General features: G+C 44.6%; 1 protein-coding gene across 1 annotated transcript in view; it reads right to left on the bottom strand.

The window, feature by feature from the left end:
* slc9a5 (solute carrier family 9 member A5) overlaps positions 1-22158 on the bottom strand; it is a 291075-nt gene that overhangs the window by 69319 nt on the left and 199598 nt on the right. The window contains exons 4-7 of the mRNA XM_070896905.1: positions 19825-19903; positions 18791-18968; positions 17678-17898; positions 10732-10934 (exon numbers count right to left, since the gene is read on the bottom strand). Coding sequence (XP_070753006.1) covers positions 10732-10934; positions 17678-17898; positions 18791-18968; positions 19825-19903 — 681 coding nt within the window. The remainder of the gene's footprint in view (positions 1-10731; positions 10935-17677; positions 17899-18790; positions 18969-19824; positions 19904-22158) is intronic.

The following is a 22158-nucleotide window of genomic DNA, read 5'->3' as shown; positions in this document are numbered from 1 at the left end:
TCCCCCACCCCCATCTCTCCTCCCCCACCCCACCTCTCCACACCCCCCACCCCTCCCCTCCCCCACCCAACCTCTCCCCTCACCCCCGCCCCCAGCTCTCCACTTCCTCCACCCCATCTCTCCACCCCACACTCCCTCCATCCCCACCTTTGCACTACCCCCACCCCCATCTCTTCACTCTCCCCCACCTCTCTACTTCCCTCACCCCCACCTCTCCCCCTTCCTCCACCTCTCCCCTCACCCCCACCTCACCCCTAACCCAACCTCTCCCCTCACCCCCGCCCCCAGCTCTCCACTTCCTCCACCCCCACCTCTTCACTACCCCCCCACCTCTCTACTCCCCTCACCCTTCCCCCTCCCTCCACTTCTCCCCCTCCCTCCACCTCTCCCCTCACCCCCACTTCTCCCCTCACCCCACCTCACCCCATATTTCCCCTCGCCCCATCTTTCCTCTCCCCCCACCCCCATCTCTCCTCCATCCCCATCTCACCTGTAATGCGATGGAATTGTATTCCAAGTATACGTCAACTGCTCTACCTCTGCAAGTGAAGTTGATAATTCAGTACACACAAATACACTGTAAAATGATCGGTGTCTATACAATTAATTAATGAAGTACTAAAAGAAGGTGTGGCATGAAGGCCCCATGAGACTGGATGAGAAATATCAAAATGTGCCCAGATATGAAGACAGTAGGACAAGACTTTCAACAAACAAAAAGCACTGAAAAGAATAAATGAGAATCCATTTGCGATACATTTAATATTTTTGGTCATTCCACTAGAACCAATCAGACCAATTCCTTGAATGAGCCACAAAGCATGTGGTACCACTGCTTTATAGCATACTTGCTGGAAAGCAACATTCTGGCTGAAATAAAACAAATCACAAACACATTGTATAGGTGAAATAAAATAAGGTACGTGTTTTGCAAATTTAAAATAAAAAGCTACGTCTACTACACGTCAATACAGTTTGGAGTGATACTGATGAGGTGGATTAATTGCCCAAAGAGAGAGCACATGGCTATCTGTTTCACATCTCTGATAAGCCATCCTTTTTAATCTATATATGCAGGACGAGAGGTACCGCCTCTTCGTTAAACTGTTGAGAGTGATAGAAAGCAAGAGATGGGAAGACAGTCAAACCATTAAGCTCCATCGTACCATGGGACATGTATGACTTGCCCCACTCATGGACATTATTCAGTCTTGCCCAGTTACAATCCACAGATAATATTTCAATCATTCCAGAAGCACAAGATCCATCATGTTCTGGAGAGTAATGTAATAATTTGTGCCAAATCTTTATAATCTTCAGCCTCATTCGTAACAATTTGCATTTATATAGCACCTTTAACATAGTAAAATGTCCCAAGGTGCTTGACACTGAGCCACTTAAGGAGATATTAGGACATTTGGACAAAGAGATAGGTTTTAAGGAGCATCTTCAAGGAGGAGATAGAGGTAGAGAGCCGGAGATGTTTAGGGAGAGAATTCCAGAGCTTATGGCCTAGACAACTGCATGCATGGCCGCCAAGGTGGAGTGATGAAAATCGAGGATGCGCAAGAGGCCAGAATTGGGGGAAAGCAGAAATCTCGGAGGGTTGTAGGTCTGGAGAAGGCTACAGAGATAGGGAGGGACGAGGCCATGGATAGATTTAACTAGGTAATTATCTACCTTTTTAAGAAAATAGTTAATTGTCATAATGCTAATTGTTTTTTCTACATCTGCAGTTCTTCAGAAAGAGTGGTGAGTTCTTTAAATCCTGGCTTCTGATCACTTTAAAGACCTGGATCATTTCTCCTGTGAATCTTTCCCTTAAATGAAATCTGGCTCAGTTCCATGAGCCTTTCTTCATAACGTGAAACCACAATGAAATAGTCAAGTGCAGATCTTACAGAGCGGAAGTTGATGCATCACTGAGCTTAAAGGCGAATGGGGAATTCTTTTCAGTTCTGTGCTCATGTATGTGTTTTTTATTTTGTAAGATTATCAAATTCTTTTTCCAGTTCATTTGGTTTCCCTCTGCCACATACCATCAATCAGCTATTCCTGGCCTTCCACCAACCCTGCTCTGATCTGGCTGCTGGGATGTTGGCAACAGTACCCTTGGCATGACTTTCCTTTATCCTCTCCAAGGCCAGCTGCCTAGTCTTCACTCACTGCCTCCCTATAAAGTCTGTCTGAGATCAGGAGCCCACCCTTCAACCCAATTGTTACTCTACCATGTAATTTCAGAAAATGTCATGAAACGCAGGAGTCGATTTTCAGATGTCAATGTGGCTCGGTGGTAGCTCTCTCACCTCTGAGTTAGAAGGTTGTGGGTTTAAGACCCACTTCAGAGTCTTGAGTTACAAAATCTAGGTTGACATTCCAATGCAGTACTGTACTGTCGGAGGTGCTGTGTTTCGAATGGGACGTTAAGCTGAGGCCGCGTCTGCTCTCTCAGGTGGACATAAAAGATTCCATGGCACTATTTCGAAGAAGAGAAGGGGAATTCTTTTTTACCTGGCCAGTATTTATCCCTCAACCAACATCACTAAATCAGATGATTTGGTAATTTATTTAATAGCTGTTTGTGGGACCTTTCTGTACGCAAATTAGTTGTCATGCTTCCTACATTACAACAGTGATTATGCTTTAAAAGTATTTGATTGACTGTAAAGCATTCTGGAATGTCCTGAGTTTGTGAACGACACCATATAAATGCAAGTCTTTCTTCCTTTCAAATTTCTGTCCAGATGTAAAACTGGTGTGGACAGATCAGCTGGTTATTATATGAACTGCCTGTTTTTTATTTCCACTGATTTCAATGGAAATGAAAATTGGGCGGATTCTATAATGGCCGGCCGGCCGATCCGCAACATCAGTTTCACGCCTGGACGGCAAGTTGAAAAACTACCCCACAATCTCTTGCTGCTATACCGAGAATCCTCACATCGCTAGGAAAAGTAATTCAGTAGTAAAATTTGTGCTTAATCAGCCAACTTCAGGTTTAACGTGAATGTTGGAGATGAATTATGCAAATGAATCGAATAAATTGACTTGAGTTCAAATGGCAAAAAGTGTTAGAAATCTTGATACTAAAGCTTTAAGAATGAAATGCACAGAATTTCAAGAAATATCTCGAGAAATTAAATGTGCTTTCTCAATGGAACTCATCTATTGCACTAACAAGTATAAATATGACAATATGTTTTTACATGTTCAATATGTTTTAACATGTTCAAGGTTCTCCTGGCAGTCATGCATGGGACTAAAGTTGCAACCCTCTTTGAATAAAACTGCATATACTCTAGAAACTAGTACATCTCGAAACTGAAAATATAATAAAGATAGTCAGCACATTTTCAAAAGGGAAGATCATGCTTGACCAACCTTACTGAATTATTTGAAGAAGTAACCAGAAAGAGTGGATAAGGTTAAAGCTGTAGATGTAATATATTTAGATTTTGAAAAGGCCTTCGATAAACTACCACAGAGTAGACTCATGACTAAGGTCAGAACATGTGGAGTCAGGGAACAAGTAGCAGAATGGATAACAAGCTGGCTACAAAACAGAAAACAGAGAGTAGGGGTTAAAGGTAGTTACTCAGACTGGCAAAAGGTGGGAAGTGGTGTTCCACAAGGATTAGTGCTGGGACCACTGCTGTTTACCATTTGCATAACAATCTGGACTTGGGAATCGAAAGTACAATTTCAAAATTTGCAAATTGGGGGTGCAGTCAATACAGAGGAGGACTGCAACAAAATACAGGAAGGCATTAATAGACTTGCAGAATGTAAGTATAATTGGCAAATTAACTACAATACAGGTTGATGAAGCAGCTGAAGATAGTTAGTCCTAGGACACTGCCCTGAGGAACTCCTGCAGTGATGTCCTGGGGTGGGATAATTGACCTCCAACCACCACAACCATCTTCTTTTGAGCTAGGTATGACTCCAGCCAGTGGAGAGTTTTCCCCGATTCCCATTGACTTCAGTTTTACTAGGGCTCCTTGATGCCACACTCGGTCAAATGCTGCCTCGATGTCATGGGCAGTCACTCTCACCCAGCTCTGGAATTCAGGTCTTTTGTCCATGTTTGGACCAAGGATGTAATGAGGACTGGAGCCGAATGATCCTGGCAGAACCTGGGCATCGCTGAGCAGGTTATTGGTGAGTAAATGTCACTTGATAGCACTGTCGACGACACATGGTACGGTATAAGAACATAAGAACAGAAGAAATAGGAACAGGAGTAGGCCATACGGCCCCTCAAGCCTGCTCCGCCATTCGAAAAGCTCATGGCTGATCTGATCATGGACTCAGCTCCATTTCCCCGTCCGCTCCCTATAACCCCTTATCCACTTATCGTTTAAGAAACTGTCTATTTCTGTCTTAAATTTATTCAATGTCCCAGCTTCCACAAGTCTCTGAGGCAACGAATTCCACAGATTTACAACCCTCTGAGAGAAGAATTTTCTCCTCATCTCAGTTTTAAATGGGCGGCCCCTTATTCTAAGATCATGCCCTCTAGTTCTAATCTCCCCTATCAGTGGAGACATCCTTTCTGCATCCACCTTGTCAAGCCCCCGCATAATCTTATACATTTCATAGCAACATAGAAAATAGGTGCAGGAGTAGGCCATTCGGCCCTTCGAGCCTGCACCACCATTCAATATGATCATGGCTGATCATGCACTTAGGTACCCCATTCCTGCTTTCTCTCAATACCCCTTGATCCCTTTAGCCGTAAGGGCCACATCTAACTCCCTTTTGAATATATCTAATGAACTGGCCTCATCAACCTTCTGTGGTAGAGAATTCCACATGCTCACAACTCTCTGAGTGAAGAAGTTTCTCCTCATCTCGGTCCTAAATGGCTTACCCCTTATCCTTAGACTGTGACCCCTGGTTCTGGACTTCCCCAACATCGGGAATGTTCGTCCTGCATCTAACCTGTCCAATCCCCTCAGAATTTTATATGTTTCTATGAAATCCCCTCTCATTCTCTAAATTCCATTGAATATAAGCCTAGTTGATCCAGTCTTTCTTCATATGTCAGTCCTGTCATCCTGGGAATCAGTCTGGTGAACCTACGCTGCACTCCTTCAATAGCAAGAATGTCTTTCCTCAGATTAGGAGACTAAAACTGTACACAATATTCAAGGTGTGGCCTCACCAAGGCCTTGTACAACTGTAGTAAGATCTCCCTGCTCCTATACTCAAATCCACTCGCTATGCAGGCCAACATGCCATTTGCCTTCTTCACCTCCTGCTGTACTTGTATGTCAACTTTCAATGACTGATGTACCATGACACCCAAGTTTCGTTGCACCTCTCCTTTTACTAATCTGTCACCATTCAGATAATGTTAGAAAATGACATTTCTAGGGCCACTTCCTTAAATACTCTGGGATGCAGACTATCAGACCCTGAAGATTTATTGGCCTTCAATCCCATCAATTTCCCTAACACAATTTGCTGACTAATAAGGATTTCCTTTAGTTCCTCCTTCTCGCTAGAACCTTGGTCCCCTAGTATTCCGGAAGATTATTTGTGTCTTCCTTAGTGAAGACAGAACCAAAGTATTTGTTCAACTGGTCTGCCATTTCTTTGTTCCCCATTATAAATTCACCTGATTCTGACTGTAAGGGACCTACATTTATCTTCACTAATCATTTTCTCTTCACGTATCTGTAGAAGCTTTTGCAGTCAGTTTTTATGATCCCTGCAAGCTTACTCTCATATTCTATTTTCCCCCTCCTCGTTAAACCGTTTGTTCTCCTCTGCTGAATTCTAAATTTCTCCCAGTCCTCAGGTTTGCTGCTTTTTTTGGCCAATTTATTTGCCTCTTCCTTGGATTTAACACTATCACTAATTTCTCTTGTAAGCCATGGTTGAGCCACCTTCCCCGTTTTATTTTTACGTCACACAGGGATGTACAATTGTTGAAGTTCATCCATGTGATCTTTAAATGTCTATCATTGCCTATCCACCGTCAACCCTTTAAGTATCATTCGCCAGTCTATCCTAGCTAATTCACGTCACATACCGTCGAAGTTACCTTTCTTTAAGTTCAGGACTCTAGTCTCTGAATTAACTGTGTCACTCTCCATCTTAATGAAGAATTCTACCATATTATGGTCACTCTTCCCCAAGGGGCCTCGCACTACAAGATTGCTAATGAACCCTCTCTCATTACACAACACCCAGTCTAGGATGGCTAGCTCTCTAGTTGGTTCCTTGACATATTGATCTAGAAAACCATCCCTTATACACTCCAGGAAATCCTCCTCCACCGTATTGCTACCAGTTTGTTAAGCCCAATCTATATGTAGATTAAAGTCACCCATGATAACTGGCGTACCTTTATTGCATGCATCCCTAATTTCCTGTTTGATGCCATCCCCAACTTCACTATGACTGTTTGGTGGTCTGTACACAATTCGCACTAGTGTTTTCTGCCCTTTGGTGTTCCGCAGCTCTATCCATACAGATTCCACCTCATCCACGCTAATGTCCTTCCTTACTGTTGCATTAATCTCCTCTTTAACCAGCAACGCTAGCCCATCTCCTTTTCCTTTCAGTCTATCTTTCCTGAATATTGAATACCCTTGGATGTTGAGTTCCCAGCCTTGGTCACTTTGGAGCCATGTCTCCGTAATCCCAATTATATCATATCCGTTAACAGCTATCTGCGCAGTTAATTCAGCCACCTTATTACGAATGCTCCTCGCGTTGAGACACAGAGTCTTCAGGCTTGTTTTTTTAACACTCTTTCTCATTTTAGAATTATGTTGTAATGTGGCTCTTTTTGATTTTTGCCTTTGATTTTTCTGCCCTCCACTTTTACTATTCTCCTTTATACTTTTTGCTTCTGACCCCATTTTACTTCCCTCTGTCTCCCTGCATAGGTTCTCATCCCCCTGCCATATTAGTTTAATCCCTCCCCAACAGCACTAGCAAACACTGCCCCTAGGACATCAGTTCCAGTCCTGCACAGGTGCAGACCGTCCAGTTTGTACTGGTCCCACCTCCCCCAGAACCAGTTCCAATATCCCAGGAATTTGAAGCCCTCCCTCTTGCACCATTGGCCAAGCCACGTATTCATCTTAACTTTCCTGCTATTTCTACTCTGACTAGCACATGGCACTAGTAACAATCCTGAGATTCCTGCCTTTGAGGTCCTACTTTTTAATTTAACTCCTAGCTCCCTAAATTCAGCTTGTAGGATCTCATCCCGCTTTTTACCTATATCATTGGTACCTGTATGCACCACGACAACTGGCTGTTCACCCTCCCCCTCCAGAATGCCCTGCAGCCGCTCCGAGACATCCTTGACCCTTGCACCAGGGAGACAACATACCATCCTGGAGTCTCGTTTGCGGCCGCAGAAATGCCTATCTATTCCCCTTGCAATAGAATCCCCTACCACTATAGCTCTCCCTCTCTTTTTCCTGCCCAGGAATGAGATCACCTCTCATTCTTCTGAATTCCAATGAGTAGAGGCACAACCTACTCAACCTTTCCTCATAAGTCAACCGCCTGATCCCCGGAATCAACCTAATGAACCTTCTCTGAACTGCCTCCAAAGCAAGTATATCCTTTCGTAAATATGGAAACTGAAACTGCACGCAGTATGTTGGCCTTTATTAGAAGAGGATTTAAGTATAAGAGTAAAGACATCTTACTGCAATTATATAGGGCCCTGGTGAGACCACATCTGGGGTATTGTGTACAGTTTTATTCTCTTTACCTAATGAAGGATATACTTGCTATTGAAAGAGTGCAACAAAGGTTCACCAGACTAATTCCTGGGCTGGGGGGGATTGCTCTAGGAGGAGAGATTGAATTCTCTAGAGTTTAGAAGAATGAGAGGTGATCTCAATGAAACATACAAAATTCTTACAGGGCTAGACAGGGTAGATGCAGGAAGGATGTTTCCTCTGGCTGAGGAGTCTAGAACCAGGGGTCACAGTCTCAGAATAAGTGGTCGGCCATTTAGGACTGAGATGAGGAGAAACTTCTCACTCAGAGGGTGGTGAATCTCTGGAATTCTCTATCCCAGAGGGCTGTGGAGGCTCAGTCTTTGAATATATTCAAGATGGAGATCGATAGATTTTTGTATATTAAGGGAATTCAGGGATATGGGGATAGTGCTAGAAAGTGGAGTTGAGGTAGAAGATCAGCAATGATCTTATTGAATGGCAGAGCAGGCTCGAGGGGCCGAATGGCCTACTCTTGCTCCTAATTCTTATGTTCTTATGTAAGTGTGAGGTTGTATATTTTGGTAGGAAGAATAAGGAGGCCACACACACCTTGAAAATTAAGTGTCTAACCAGGGTAAAGAAGCAGAGAGTTCTGGGAGTACAGGTACAAACATCACTAAAGGTAGTGACACAGGTAAGTAAGGCCATAAAAAAAGAAACCAAGCACTGGGATTTGTTTCTAGAGGGATAGTATTGAAAAGCAGCGAAGTTATATTAAACTTGTATAGAACCTTGGATAGATGACAGTTGGGAGTACTGTGAACAGTTCTGGTATCAAAGGATATAGAGGCATTGGAGAAGCTGCAAATAAGATTTGCTAGAATGAAAACGAAACTGAGAAGTTATACCTGTCTGGAGAAATGGCACAGGTTGGGGCTCTTTTCTGTAGAAAAGAGAAGACTGAGGGGTGACTTTAAAGAGGTCTTTAAGATTATGAAAGGGTTTGATAGGATAGACATAGAGAAGACGGAGTGAGGGGACAAGTAGCAGAATGGATAACTAGCTGGCTTCAAGACAGAAAGCAGAGAATACAGGTAAAGGGTAATTATTCACAGTGGCAGAAGGTGGGTAGTGGCGTTCCACAAGGATCAGTGCTGGGACCACTGTTGTTCACAATTTATATTAACAATTTAGTATTTGAAGTCACAAACACAATTTCTAAATTTACAGATGACACCAAATTGGGAGGGATGGTCAATACTGAGGAGGACTGCAACAAATTATAGGAGGACAGTAATAAACTTGAAGATAATTAACAAATGCAATTCAACATGGATAAATGTGAGGAATTACATTTTAGTAAGGAAAGTAGGGAGGTCACATATTACTTGGAAAATACAAATCTAACTGAGTAGAATAATAAAGGGATCTAGGAATACAAATACACATATCACTGAAAGTAGTGACACAAGTTAACAAGGCCATTAAAAAAATCAAACCAAACACTAGGGTTTATTTCTAGAGGGATTAAAATCACGTTATTCTGAACTTGTATCAAACCTTGGTTAGACCACATTTGGAGTACTGCGTACAATTCTGGTCACCATATTATAAAAAGGATATAGAGGCACTGGAGAGGATGCAACATTTTTTTCCAAGGATGATACCAGAAATGCGAGGATATACATATCAGGAAAGGATGAACAGGCTGGGTCTCTTTTCTCTTGAAAATAGAAGGCTGAGTGGTGACCTAATAGAGGTCTTTAAAAAGGTTTTGATAGAGTAGATACAGAGAGACTGTTTCCACTTGTGGGGAAGAGCAAAACTAGAGGCCATCAATATAAGATCGTCATGAAGAAATCAAATAGGGAATTCAGAAGGAACTTCTTTACCCAGAGAACGTTGAGAATATGGAACTCGCTACCACAGGGAGTGGTTGAAGCGAATAGTATAGATGCATTTAAGGGAAAGCTAGATAAGCCTATGAGGGAGAAAGGAATAGAGGGTTATACTGATAGAGTTAGATGAGGAAAGACGGGAGGAGGCTCGAGTGGAGCATAAACATGGAACATGGACTGGTTGGACCAAATAACCTATTTCTGTGCTGTATGTCCTATGTAATCCTATGTAGTATGTTTCCACTTGCAGGGAAGACAGAACTAGGGGCCATAAAATAAAATATTCTCGAATAAATTCAACAGGGAATTCAGGAGAAAATTCTTTACCCAGAGAGTGGTTAGAAAGAGTTGTTGAGGCAAATAGCACAGATGCATTTAAGGGGAAGTTGCATAAACACATGAGGGAGAAAGGAATAGAGGGATATATTGATGGGGTTAGATGAAGAAGGATGAGAAGAGGCTCGTGTGGAGCATAAACGCCAGCATGGACCTGTTGGGCCGAATGGACTGTTTCTGTGCTGTAAATATAATGTAATACTACTGTGCACGTACTAAACAAATAAATAGGGATAGAAAGAGACATCTCTAGCTGGAAGCTGCAGGGCAACACTATAAATGCATTGGCTACACAAACTACATGCTGGGTAATTAGTAGGATGTTGGCCATTACATTTCCAGAAAACAGTTAAAATTAGAAAACCATTATAATATTGCGATAATTAATCCTGCTTTCCTTGCTGTACCTTCAGTGGATTTTGGTGTAGGACTTATAGGGGCAACATCACATTGGCCAGATAATACAACAAAATGGGTGAAAAGAGTGAGGACGCTTTCTAAGGCAAAAGGAAAGTGTAGGTCCTAATTAAATAATAATAATAATAATAATAACTTTTACTTATATATCACCTTTAATGTAGTAAAATGTCCCAAGGCGCTTCACAACAGTGTTACAGACAAACAGATAAATTTGTCACCGAGCCATAGAAGAAATTAAGGCAGATGATCAAAAGCTTGTTTAAAGAGTTAAATTTAAATTTTAAACAATGCATTCCAATGCAAACATCAAAATATTGTAGGCAAATTGAAGAACTGTGTCACTGAGGAACACGGAGCACATAACCAGACACAAAACTTACCTGAATTATCACTGTGAAAAATATAACTGTGATTGTTGTTGCAACAAAGTAGTCTTTCGCCTTGACAGTCTGATCGTTGAGAAGTATCACCAGTGCGAAGGCTACTGCACCACGCAAACCACTGTATGTCATAACCACCTGGTCAATTCTGTCCAGTGGGACAAGCCGGAAATGATTTAATACCCAGCTCTGCAGGATTACCCCTGGGAGTGAAAGATTGGTCACAATAAGCATTTTCTTCTCTAATTGATAATATGAACCATAACATGAGAGGCTACAAGATCCTTAGTTTCAAGGACAAAGAAGACTTCTACAACAGTGGAGTTACTAGATTAGGATTTAGTGGGCCGCCCCGACCTGTGTGAGAACACCACCGCAGGTCAGGGCTATAAATAGAGCTGGAGTGCTGGGCCCTGGAACATCGTGGTGGAGGTGCTGCGAATGAGGGTACGGGCCTCAGAAGAGCTGAGGGCCCAGGGGCAGAACGGACCTGACCACACTGCGATATGTGTGCGCACTAGGTCCGTGCAGCACAGCAGGTCTCCAGTGGTCCTGGTTAACCCTTGCCACTGGATAAAGGCCTAGCTCTGTCAAGCCTGTGTGTGTGGTTGCTGATGTGCAACGGTCACCACACGTTAAAAAAAATTCACGCACAGGCATCTTCCACCCACTCAACTGGAGTTCAGGACTGGAACATCGGGCTCTTCATTCAAACATCTGTGAACTCATGTGGAAGCAAGTCATCCTTGTTTGACGGACCACCTATGATGATGAGATTAGGATTTAAAAGGTTTATACTATAGAATGGAATGCAGGAATGCTGTAACATTTTGAGATTTTACCTATTTGGCCTGGAACAGATTTTGGTTTGATTGATATAATTTTACTGATGTAAAGTCAGGTTCGGCTCACAAAAGGTTAACTTCTGAAAGACACAAGCCATCCAGGATATTGATTCAGGCAGTGAGTTGGGATCCAGAAAAAGCAGCAATCAAAAGTTGTGTGTTCTCACATACTACATCAGTATTGAGACAATGGAGGCAGTTGAGTACATTTTAAACCTGAGCAAGGCTCTATACAACTGAAGCATAACTTGCTCCCCTTTGTATTCCAGCCCTCTTGAGATAAGGACCAACTTTCTATTAGCCTTTTTGATAAATTTTTGCACTTGTGCACTAGATTTTAGTGATTTGTCTATATGAACATCCATATCCCTTTGCTCCTCCACAGTTCCTAATCTCTCATAATTAAGAAAATATTCTGATTAATATATGTTGGTTCTGAAGTGGATGACCTCATACTTCCCCACTGTAGGGGAGGATGAAAACCCCCTCATTTTACCCAGAAGGAAAAGGGCTATGGGATCGGTCTGTGCTGTGAATTGAAACCGAGACGGTTTGACCTTGGCAGAGCAGTGATTGGATGGAGGCGAACACCAGAGGGCCAATGGTGGGACAGAATCAGCCCGAAGCATGGGGCTTTCAAGCCAATGGGAGAGCACTTGCTCGAAAACTGTGGGACTGACTCATTGCCATTATCGGGCTATTGTCTTCCCCATGTTTACACTATGGAAGGAAATTATGCAGACCTTCAGAAAACTAGGGAACCCAAAACAAACCAAGGGCCTACACAATGGCTACAGGAGGCCAACCCAATCAACCCCTACTCAAACCTTGAGTAGGTTAGAGAAAACTGAATTGGAGGGAAATTATGCAGACCTTCAGAAAACTAGGGAACCCAAAACAACCCAAGGGTCTACACAATGGCTACAGGAGGCCAACGCAATCAACACCCACTCAAACCTTGAGTAAGTTAACATCAGTGGAAAAAACCCCCGCAATAATCTGAAACTGCTGCATTTTTCAAAATCACAAAGCCCACCCAATGGGAAGGATCGCTTTCAGCAGGAGAGGCGGACTGGATAATCTGGCTATAAAAAGGGGTTTCTGACACATTGTGTGTGGTTCCCTGATCTTGTGATCCAACAACCAGCAAGCCTCTCGACACTGAAGGAAAACCAGTGTCCGAAGACACCGAAGATAGAAGAAACAAACCACCAGACTGCAGAAGGCACAGTAGTGAGTATAACCTCTGGTCCCCGGAACTCCCAACTCAGTTAGGCCAGGAAAGGTGGGAGATTGGGCATTGTACTGCTAAACTTGTGTAAAGATTTTCGTTGTGTCCGTTTAGTGGGATTTAGGGGGATTGTTTTGTTGGTGTATTGCTGTTTGTTGAGATACACCTTGTCAAATAAATTGGAAGCCTAAGTTCCTCTTGGAATCACCTTGTCTCAGTTCTATTGTATTACATCTCCTGATTGTGAGTCTTATGTCAGAACAGTGTAAGGGAAGCTAGGAGCGCCTCGAAAATGCTTAACTGTGTGTCACAGGCTAGGGAAGAAGGGGTTAGGAGTGTTTGACACTCACAGGTGCCTCACAGGCCAGGCATAAGCTGTGAGGGCAGAAGCCCAGGGAGAGACACCCAAGGTACAACAACACTCCCCGAGAACCCCTTACACCACATTGAACTCCATATGCCACAGTTTTGTCCACTCAATGGGGCCAAGTTTCGGCCTGAGTTGCTCCTGTTTTTTTGGAGCAACTGGTTTAGAATGGAGTATCTTAGAAATTGCAATACTCGGCATTTAGTTTGCTCCAGTTCTAGTCAGTTAGAACAGTTTCAGTTTGGAACAGATTTTTCTTTTCAAAAATGGGCATGTCCGGCCACTTACACCTGTTTTGAAAGTTTAGGCAGTGAAAACTTATTCCAATCTAACTTAGATTTTTGTACACTCAGAAAAACCTTGCCTACACTTAGAAAATCAGGCATAGGTTAAAAATCAGGCGTAGGGAACGGGAGGGTGGGGGGGGGGGGAAGGGAAGTTTACAAACATTAAACACTTCAGTTTTACAGATAAAGAGCCATCATAAAGAATAAATGATAAATACATCAATAAATCAACCAATAAATCAATCAAAAAAAATTAATAAAAAATTAAAAAAATTTAAAAATCAATAAATAAAAAATGTTCTACTCACCGACTGCAGCTCTCCAACAACGTACTGGGACGGGGCCTCGCAGTGTCGCTCTCTCTCTCTCTCTGTCTGTCTGTGTGTCTCTCTCTGTCTGTCTGTGTGTCTCTCTCTCACTCTCTGTCTGTCAGTGTCAGTGTCTCTCTCTGTCTGTCAGTATCTATGTGTTTCTGACAGCGAGGGGAGGGGGGGAAGAGGAGGGGGGGGAAGGAGGAGGGGGTGGGGAGGGGGAGGAGGAGGGGGAGGGAGGGAGGGTTGGGGAGAGGGAGGGAGGGAGAGGTGGGGAGAGGGAGGGAGGGAAGAGTGGGGAGAGGGATGGAGGGAGGGGTGGGGAGAAGGAGGGAGGGAGGGTGGGGAGAGGAAGGGAGGGAGGGGGAGGGAGGGAGAGAGGAGAGAGAGGGAGGGAGGGAGGAGAGGGGGAGAGGAGATGGAGGAGAGGGGGAGAGGAGAGGGAGGGAGGAGAGGGTGAGAGGGAGGGGGGGAGGGGGAGAGGAGATGGAGGAGGCTGAACGGGCCCGGCCGACGGCCCCGCCCCCAGCAAGATGCCGGGCAGACACGCCCCGCTGAAGGAAGAGAGAGCGGACCGGAGTTAAAGGTAGGTGGCTGGGGGAAGCCGGAGCTGGGGGGGGGGAGCGGTGTGGGAGCTGGGGGTGAGCGGAGCGGGAGCTGGGGAGGGGGGTCGGAGCGGGAGCTGGGGGGGGGCGGGTGGAGCGGGAGCTGGGTGGGGGGGTCGGAGTGGGAGCTGGGGGCGGGGTCGGGGCGGGAGCTGGGTCGGAGCGGGAGTTGGGCGGTCGGAGCGAGAGCTGGGGGGGGGGGTCGGAGCGGGAGCTGGGGGCGGGGTTGGGCGGGAGCTGGGGAGGGGGGTCGGAGCGGGAGCTGGGGGGGGGGGTGGGAGCGGGCAGCGGAGCGGGAGCTGGGGGGGGGGGAGCAGGAGCTGGGAGGGGGGTAGTGGGCAGCGGAGCGGGAGCTGGGGGTGGGGGGTTGAGAGAGCCAGCTGAACAGGGGAGGCAGCTGGAACCAGAGCAGGAGCTGGACGAGGGAGGTGCAGCCTGATCTTCGTCGCCCCAGTGAGCCCATTCGGCCAGGGCTAGGGTCGGCGTGGTTTGGGCCCCTCCCACACAGTTTCGGGTGCCTGGAGCTACTGCACATGCGCGCCCACTGTAGCGCGCCTGTGCAGAGGTTCCGGCACTGATTTCAGCGCATGGACCTGGCTCGCCCCCCACAGCTCGTGCTGCGCCCCACCAAGCTCCAAAGAACCTGCAGGGAGCCGGAGAATCTGAAGGTATTTTTTTGACGCACTTTCGGGCGCGAAATACAGGCGCCAGGTCGGGGCTGCCTGAAACTTGGGCCACTGAATCTGTCTATGACCCTTTTTAACTTTCTACTCCCATTTATACTACTTACTGTGCCTCCTAATTTAGTGCCATCTGCAAACTTGGATGTACAGCTCTCTATTCCTTCATCCAAGGCATTGATATATATGGTGAAAAGCTGAGGCCCCAGTACAAATCCCAGAGGAACACCACTTGCTACATCCCACCAATCAGAGTACATTCCCTTTATCCTTACTCTCTGTCTCCCACCTCACAACCAATTACCAACCCAAGTCAATCCTCAACAGAGAACTAAGGGAAGGGTCAAATGTCAGCCTTTGTCTCTCCATCTCTGTGGAAGCCAGTCCAAAACTGTCAAATTAAGACAGAGAGGTTTCACTTTCTAAAGTTAGCGCCAGTTAATACAGAGGCTGCCAGCTGGGAATTGAGCCTATAATGTGCATGGTCCAGTCTATAATGGACACGGTCACTTATTTATTATTTTGATATTATGAGTAGCGGTAGGAAATAGATATCTTTGTTCATTCCTATATTTCATGTAAAATTAACTATTGGTTCATGATTGACCTCAGCACACTCGTGTGCTTTCAGCCTCCTTCTGAAAAGGTATGTGAATACACATAACAATGCATACAAGATTACAGGATCCAGATTGGTATTTTACAATCTTGTGGTCATTCTATTGTTTAACCCAATAATGGGTAGTAAGGGTGCTCTTCAATTCATGGAGGTTGAGAAGATCCACTTACAGGTGTAACCGATAACGCTGAACCAAAGAAAATACCAAAGTTAAGTGAATTCATAATAGAAACATTGTTGGCGAGTCAGTGCTTGTCCCTAGAACATTTCCTAAATATGGCATCTAAGTCATGTCTATGTAAAAATTGTTCCCCTATCTTTTGCAGTCATTTTGTTTTTAAAAAAATACACTAAAAAGTTGCACCACTGACTAAATTACACTTATAGAATATAAGCAGGATGAGATTGTGATCAGATTTTATAGTAAATAAGTTGAATTCACACTTTTTGACAAAAAAATAAATTAACAGTGAAACTGATTAAAAGCCACAATTGGACAAATCATGTACTGCATGTCTACTAGTTCCAAGAAGATAATAACTTTTAACAAGCAAGTGGCCCACCGGCCAAAAAGTTAAAGAATATTAATAATTAAATGTACATTGTGTGTAAAAGCAAACCGTCACGGTAGAAATTCGATCCCTATTTATCTTAATCAAAAAGTAACAGAAAACTGTAGGTACCAGAGACATTAGGGCAATGTTCCCTGTAAGCTGCACTTTGTTCTGCACAGCCTCTTTTTTTCAATGCACGGTCCCTTTACATTTCTGCGCATGCACGGTATTTCCAATGTAAAAGCTTGTGAGCGGCCCGTACGGGACCTTTCAGATAACTGCGCAGCCACGCACGTGCGAAGCTTAGAGGGAACATTGCATTAGGGGAAGCCCCAATACAAAATGATTTCTCATCAGAAAGACAAATCTCCGGTTAGCAAATCATCCTACTTAAATATTGCTGGTGAGCACCTGTGCCAGTAAGAGGACATCTGGGCCGCTACCAAATATGGCCGTGCTGCCCAGACTGAGGGGGTAAGGGGTGTCAGGGCCCCTCCAGAAACATTCCGATTCAGCACCCACCCCCCGCTTTTGTACTGAGGGCGCATTACATTCACTGGCATTGATCCCCAACGTGGTTCCCACAACTGTTGAGGAAGAGGCCTCTTCCCACTGGGGGCAAAGGTGCCTCCAATTTCTGCAAGGCTTAGGTTGCAGGGAATCACAATGCCCCCCACCCCCACACACCACCCGCCCCTTGCGCACGCACCCCCCCTCCCCCACCTCACTGCATCACTTTCCTTGTAAGAGGCAGGTGAAGACCCCAGAACTTACAAAGGTGAGAGGGAATTCCTAAGGAGGCATTCTTTTGGATGAGATGTTAAATCAAGGCATTGTGTGTCTCTTCGGATGGACGTAAAAGATCCCTAGGCACTATTCGAAACAGAGTTCTTCCTGTGTCCTAGCCTGTGGCTCTTTCAACCAGCAGCACCATAATCAAATGAGCTGGTCATTCATGCACTTGCTGCTTGTGAGAGCTTGTTTTGTGTAGACCGACTGCTGCATTTACCGACATGTCAGTAGGGACTGCACTTCAATACTAATCCATTGGTGGCCTAAGGTGGTAATAAGGTGCTAAATAAATGAAAGATCATTCTTTCTTTACTCAACCACAAATAAAGCATCACATGTGGAAATATTTCTGATTTCCCCGAGCTTATATTACTAAGTTCCTTAGGCTGGCTTATCCAGTCAGCTTGCTGTGCAGTATGTAGTTTACTAATATACTGACCACTCACTGGTGGGATATAAATTTACTTTGCCTTGTGTGCTTCTGATCTCAGGTGGACCCTCTGGAAGAGGGAGGTGAAAATGATGGATCAAATGAACCCAGGGCACTCTCACGCATCTACTCACTACTGGTTTACAGTGGCATTGACAGATACCTACTGTCTGAGAGACCTAAAGGAGTAGGGGTAGAGGGCATATAGAAAACAAGAATACTTGCCTATTGCCCTGAAGACAAATATGAAGAGAAGTGTGAAGAGCACTAAACCTGTGTCCCAGGTCCACTTCGAGGTGTCCACAGCGGAGATTCCCAACAACATGAAGATGATTGTTTCTGAACTGCTGGCTAAAGTCTTCATTGTATACTTGACAGTTGTGCGAGACTTCTGTGAGATGTTAGCTTCCACATACTTTTTGCAACACAGACCACAGAATGTTACGCTAGATGTAGAGACAAAATCTTGCTTAGACATAGTTCTTAGACAATCTGAAGTTATATCTGTCATATATTTTTCTGGAAACATTTTGAGTCTCATTTAGTTGAAATTCCAGTCAGTTCCAAATAGATACAATTCAGATCCAACCAAGAAGATTTTCTTAACTAACTAGAGCACTCGCCTCTAAGTCAGAAGGTTGTGGGATCAAGTTCCACTCCAGGGACTTCACCACATAAATCTAGTCGCACACTCCACTGTCGGAAGTGCCATCTTTTGGATGAGATATTAAACCGAGCCCCCATCTGCTCTCTCAGATGGATGTAAAAAATCCTATGGCACTATTTCGAAGAAGAGCAGGGCAGTTAGCCCCAGTGTCCTGGCCATTAGTTATCCCTCAATCAACATAACAGCAAAAAACAGATTAACTGGTCATTATCACATTACTGTTTGTGGGAGCTTGCTGTGCGCAAGTTGGCTGCCGCATTTCTCACATTACAAGTGACTACACTGCAAAAGTACTTCATTGGCTGTAAAGCACTTTGAGACTCAATCCTTGAAAGGAGAACTGTTACTGGAAATCATAGAACCCACAGTCCAGGCTAAAGTGCAACTGGGGCAGATCTCAAATCAAGGGATCGGAAAATGAGACAGGACCAGGTTGTGCCTGGATTCCGCCCTTATTTTTAGCTCCAGCCATTTCCTATGGCAGGGCCATGGGCAGTTCTTCTACCTTTTTCTTCCCTACCCGCAACCCGTGTCAAGGAGGAGCTCCCAGGCCTCCTACCCTTAATGCTAATGCCCTCTCACTGACTCTGCAAACACTGGCGAGGGTCAGCACTGGATAGCATGATACTGGCATGATTAAACGTGAATAAATGGGGATGAAATCAACTTACGCCAAGATGGAGGAGAGCGAGATCATTTCAGCTGTGAGATGGGCCAGGTAAACGAGCAGGAATATGAAGAGTGGCTCAATGATGCGGACCCGCTTGGTAAAGCGGCTGATGAGGGCCAGCACAAAGGCAAACACAATTCCTACCGCAGTTCCACCCAAACTCACCACGAAGATTGAACCTAGAGAAACAAACAGAAACTTAGCGACTTATGTTGTCCGTTTAGTTCCCTAGTTTGTAAATCCAGTAACTTTCAACCCCAACATTGCTTCTCTCCTGAGCCAAGTTATATTTTTTGGGGGGGCGAACAGTTAATTTCAAGCTAACCTGGCAAAACATTTTTTTCAGATATAATATGAATAATGATGGATTTTTCTACAATGGTAGTGTCTTTTTTGGATGACATTCAGAATCTCCATGCTGAAGTGTATAAAAGGGCTTTATTTTGCTGCTCAGGTCATTGCATCACCCTCAGGATTAATTCATAGGCACATTAGCAATGTTTAAAAAGCAGGCAATTGTCTTTCAACAGATGTGAAAGTGATCATTACAAGCAGGCTGCACTTATCACTATAAATAGTCTTGATAACATAGTATCAGATGGGTTTTAGTTTTGGAAATCAGATCTTGAATGTTAGAAGTGACTAGTCAAAAGAAGATCACTACATCCAGATTCCACTCTAATACACATTGGGTGGTATAAACTGCTCCTCCCGAATGTTCCCTTTTTTACAGAGCTGCCACTTTTGCTCCAATCTTTGGTTCGCTCACAGATCCCATTCCTAGATCAGATGTCTTCTGCATCGGAGAGCCAACTTGTTCCCAGGTCTGGGAACTGGCTGTTAAGAAGTACAAATAATGACCAAATGATGACTCTCCCTTAGATCTAATAGGGAGGTAAGTGCCTTCAGTTCCGTGCCTTCACAGAATAAATTCAAAACTTGGCAATGGGAGTGATCGCAGGTGTGAACCAACATCTCAAACATAGACAGCCGTTTCATTCAGATAGTACATTGGGTTTTACTGAATTTTCTTACCTACGCCCTTGACACAATCCAAAGCCCGTATATTTTCTGCGCCAATTCCCGCGAAAGAATTGAACACTTTATACAGCACCTGCAAAAAGAAAATGGTTAAAAAAAAACTGATTCTTCTACCATATTTGCAGTGAATGGACAAAGTTAAGTCCAGTGTGCGTCTAATTTTTTTTTGCTATGCATTCCTGCCAGATGAGGTTCGCTACCAGACATGCAAAATTGGTAAATCCATCTTTAAAGTTAATTTTTATTCACCCCACCCCAAACAAAATGAGAAACCATATATCTTCAGTCAAATTCTGAATGTCTAATGAACAAATATTTTGTATCAGTCTTTACGGTAGAGGGCACTAACAATATTCCGACAGTGGATAGTCCAGGGGCTAAGGGGCGGGGGAGGAACTTAACACAATCACAATCACTAAGGAGGTGGCACTCAGTAAGATAATGGGACTAAAGGCAGATAAATCCCCTAGACCGGATGGCTTGCATCCTAGGGTCTCAAGAGAAGTAGTGGCAGGGATTGTGGAGGCATTGGTTGTAATTTACCAAAATTCCCTGGGTTCTGGGGAGGTCCCAGCAGATTGGAAAACTGCAAATGTAATGTCCCTATTTAAAAAAGGAGGCAGACAAAAAGCAGGAAACTGTAGCCTAACATCTGTGGTTGGGAAAATGTTGGAGTCCATTATTAAAGAAGCAGTAGCAAGACATTTGGATAAGCAAAATTCAGTCAAGCTGTGGAATTCGCTGCCTCAGAGAGCTGTGGAAGCTGGGACATTGAATAAATTTAAGACAGAAATAGTTTCTTAAACAATAAGGGGATAAGGGGTTGGGCGGGGAAGTGGAGTTGAGTCTATGATCAGATCAGCCATAATCTTATTGAATTGAGGAGCAGGCTCGAGGGGCCGTAGAGCCTACTCCTGTTCCTATTTCTTATAAACTATACTCAATTTTTAAAAAGCTACATTTTTTGTTCATTGAGAAAGGGGATATCAATGCTGGAAGATTTTTTTCTTTTTGTTTTTCACTCAGACTCAGCACCAAGTACTCCATGGTTGTGATTAAGATAGATGTAGGGCTAGAAATTCATCTACTTACCGACACTCCTAAGCATCATGAAATGGCGATAAAATGGTGGCTGCTGCTCTTCCGCCAGCTGGTGGCGGTTCCTGCGGCGGCGGCCATATTCCTCTCCCCCTTTGTGAAGCCAGTAACTGCCGGCATGATGACGTCAATCGGCATGTGACACTGACTTAACGTCATCAGTGTGAACTTCGACCCTAGCACTGAATTCAGCGCTGAGATCTAAGCATGCCAAGTTAACCTGGAGTGCAAGCAGGCTTATAGTGGCGATATCTGCAGCTCTTAAAGGGACACACACATCATTCAGGTAAGTTTGAATTTAAGGGTTTGGACTGTTTTTTTTAAATTTTATTGAAGTGGTGGCTTGCTGCAATAGATGTAAAAAGCTTTTTAAGTATGTAGTGAGTGTGGCTGGAAGTTTGCAAGGGCTCGGATGGTAAAAGAAGGCCCTTGAGAAGACAGAACATGCTGCGAATAGCAGATCACACAACATCCATGGAGAGAAAAACACAGTTCACGTCTCAGGTTGACATGCTGCCTGACCAACGGAGTATTTCCTGCATTTTATGCTGTCATTCACACTTACAGCATCTGCTTGCAGAGGGAAGAGGAAGACGCAGAAGAGGAAGAATCAGACTGAAAGATGCATTCCAGACAGCCTCTTTGTAGCCGGGATGAAATCATCCACCTGCGGTCCTACTGGCTGGGCAGGCTGCCTCTTCTTGTTGGCCCACTGGCTGGGCAGGCTGCATTTCCTGGGTGTGTGAAATGAGGAAGACACAAGGATGGAGTTGTGCTGACGGGAGGGTGGAAAAGCAAGAGGTGCATGCCAGAATGGGGATAATGTACGAGAATACCCGCATCTTTCAACCCCGCCGCTGGCCAAGTGCTCAACCATGCCACTGCCAAGAATGTCCTGTTGCGTCTCCTCCAAGGGGGTGAGATGTGCCTCGTCCTTGGTGCAGATTATTGGTTGCTGAGTGATTGGGGGTTGTGCATTGAGCAGTGTGTGAGGCTAGTGGTGCAGTTGGTAGGAGACGACTTTTGATGATGCATTTGCTGATCTTGACCAGTGGTATGAGGTCATGAAGCTTCTTTGAGCGCTGGAGCCAGGTGGTGGGCAACACTGCTGACAGTGACAGCCTTAGTGATGTACTCCCACATTGTTTTTTCTGGATGGCCTCCTGGCCCCTGTGGCTCTTGCAGTGTTGGCCCCCTGTACAAAGCTGGAGTGCTGCTTGTGACACTCTC

This window comes from Pristiophorus japonicus, chromosome 13 (genome assembly GCF_044704955.1).
Source record: "Pristiophorus japonicus isolate sPriJap1 chromosome 13, sPriJap1.hap1, whole genome shotgun sequence".
Classification (NCBI taxonomy): Eukaryota; Metazoa; Chordata; class Chondrichthyes; family Pristiophoridae; genus Pristiophorus; species Pristiophorus japonicus.
Note: the sequence above shows the minus strand (reverse complement) of the source record. Positions and strands in the feature narration are given on the sequence as shown.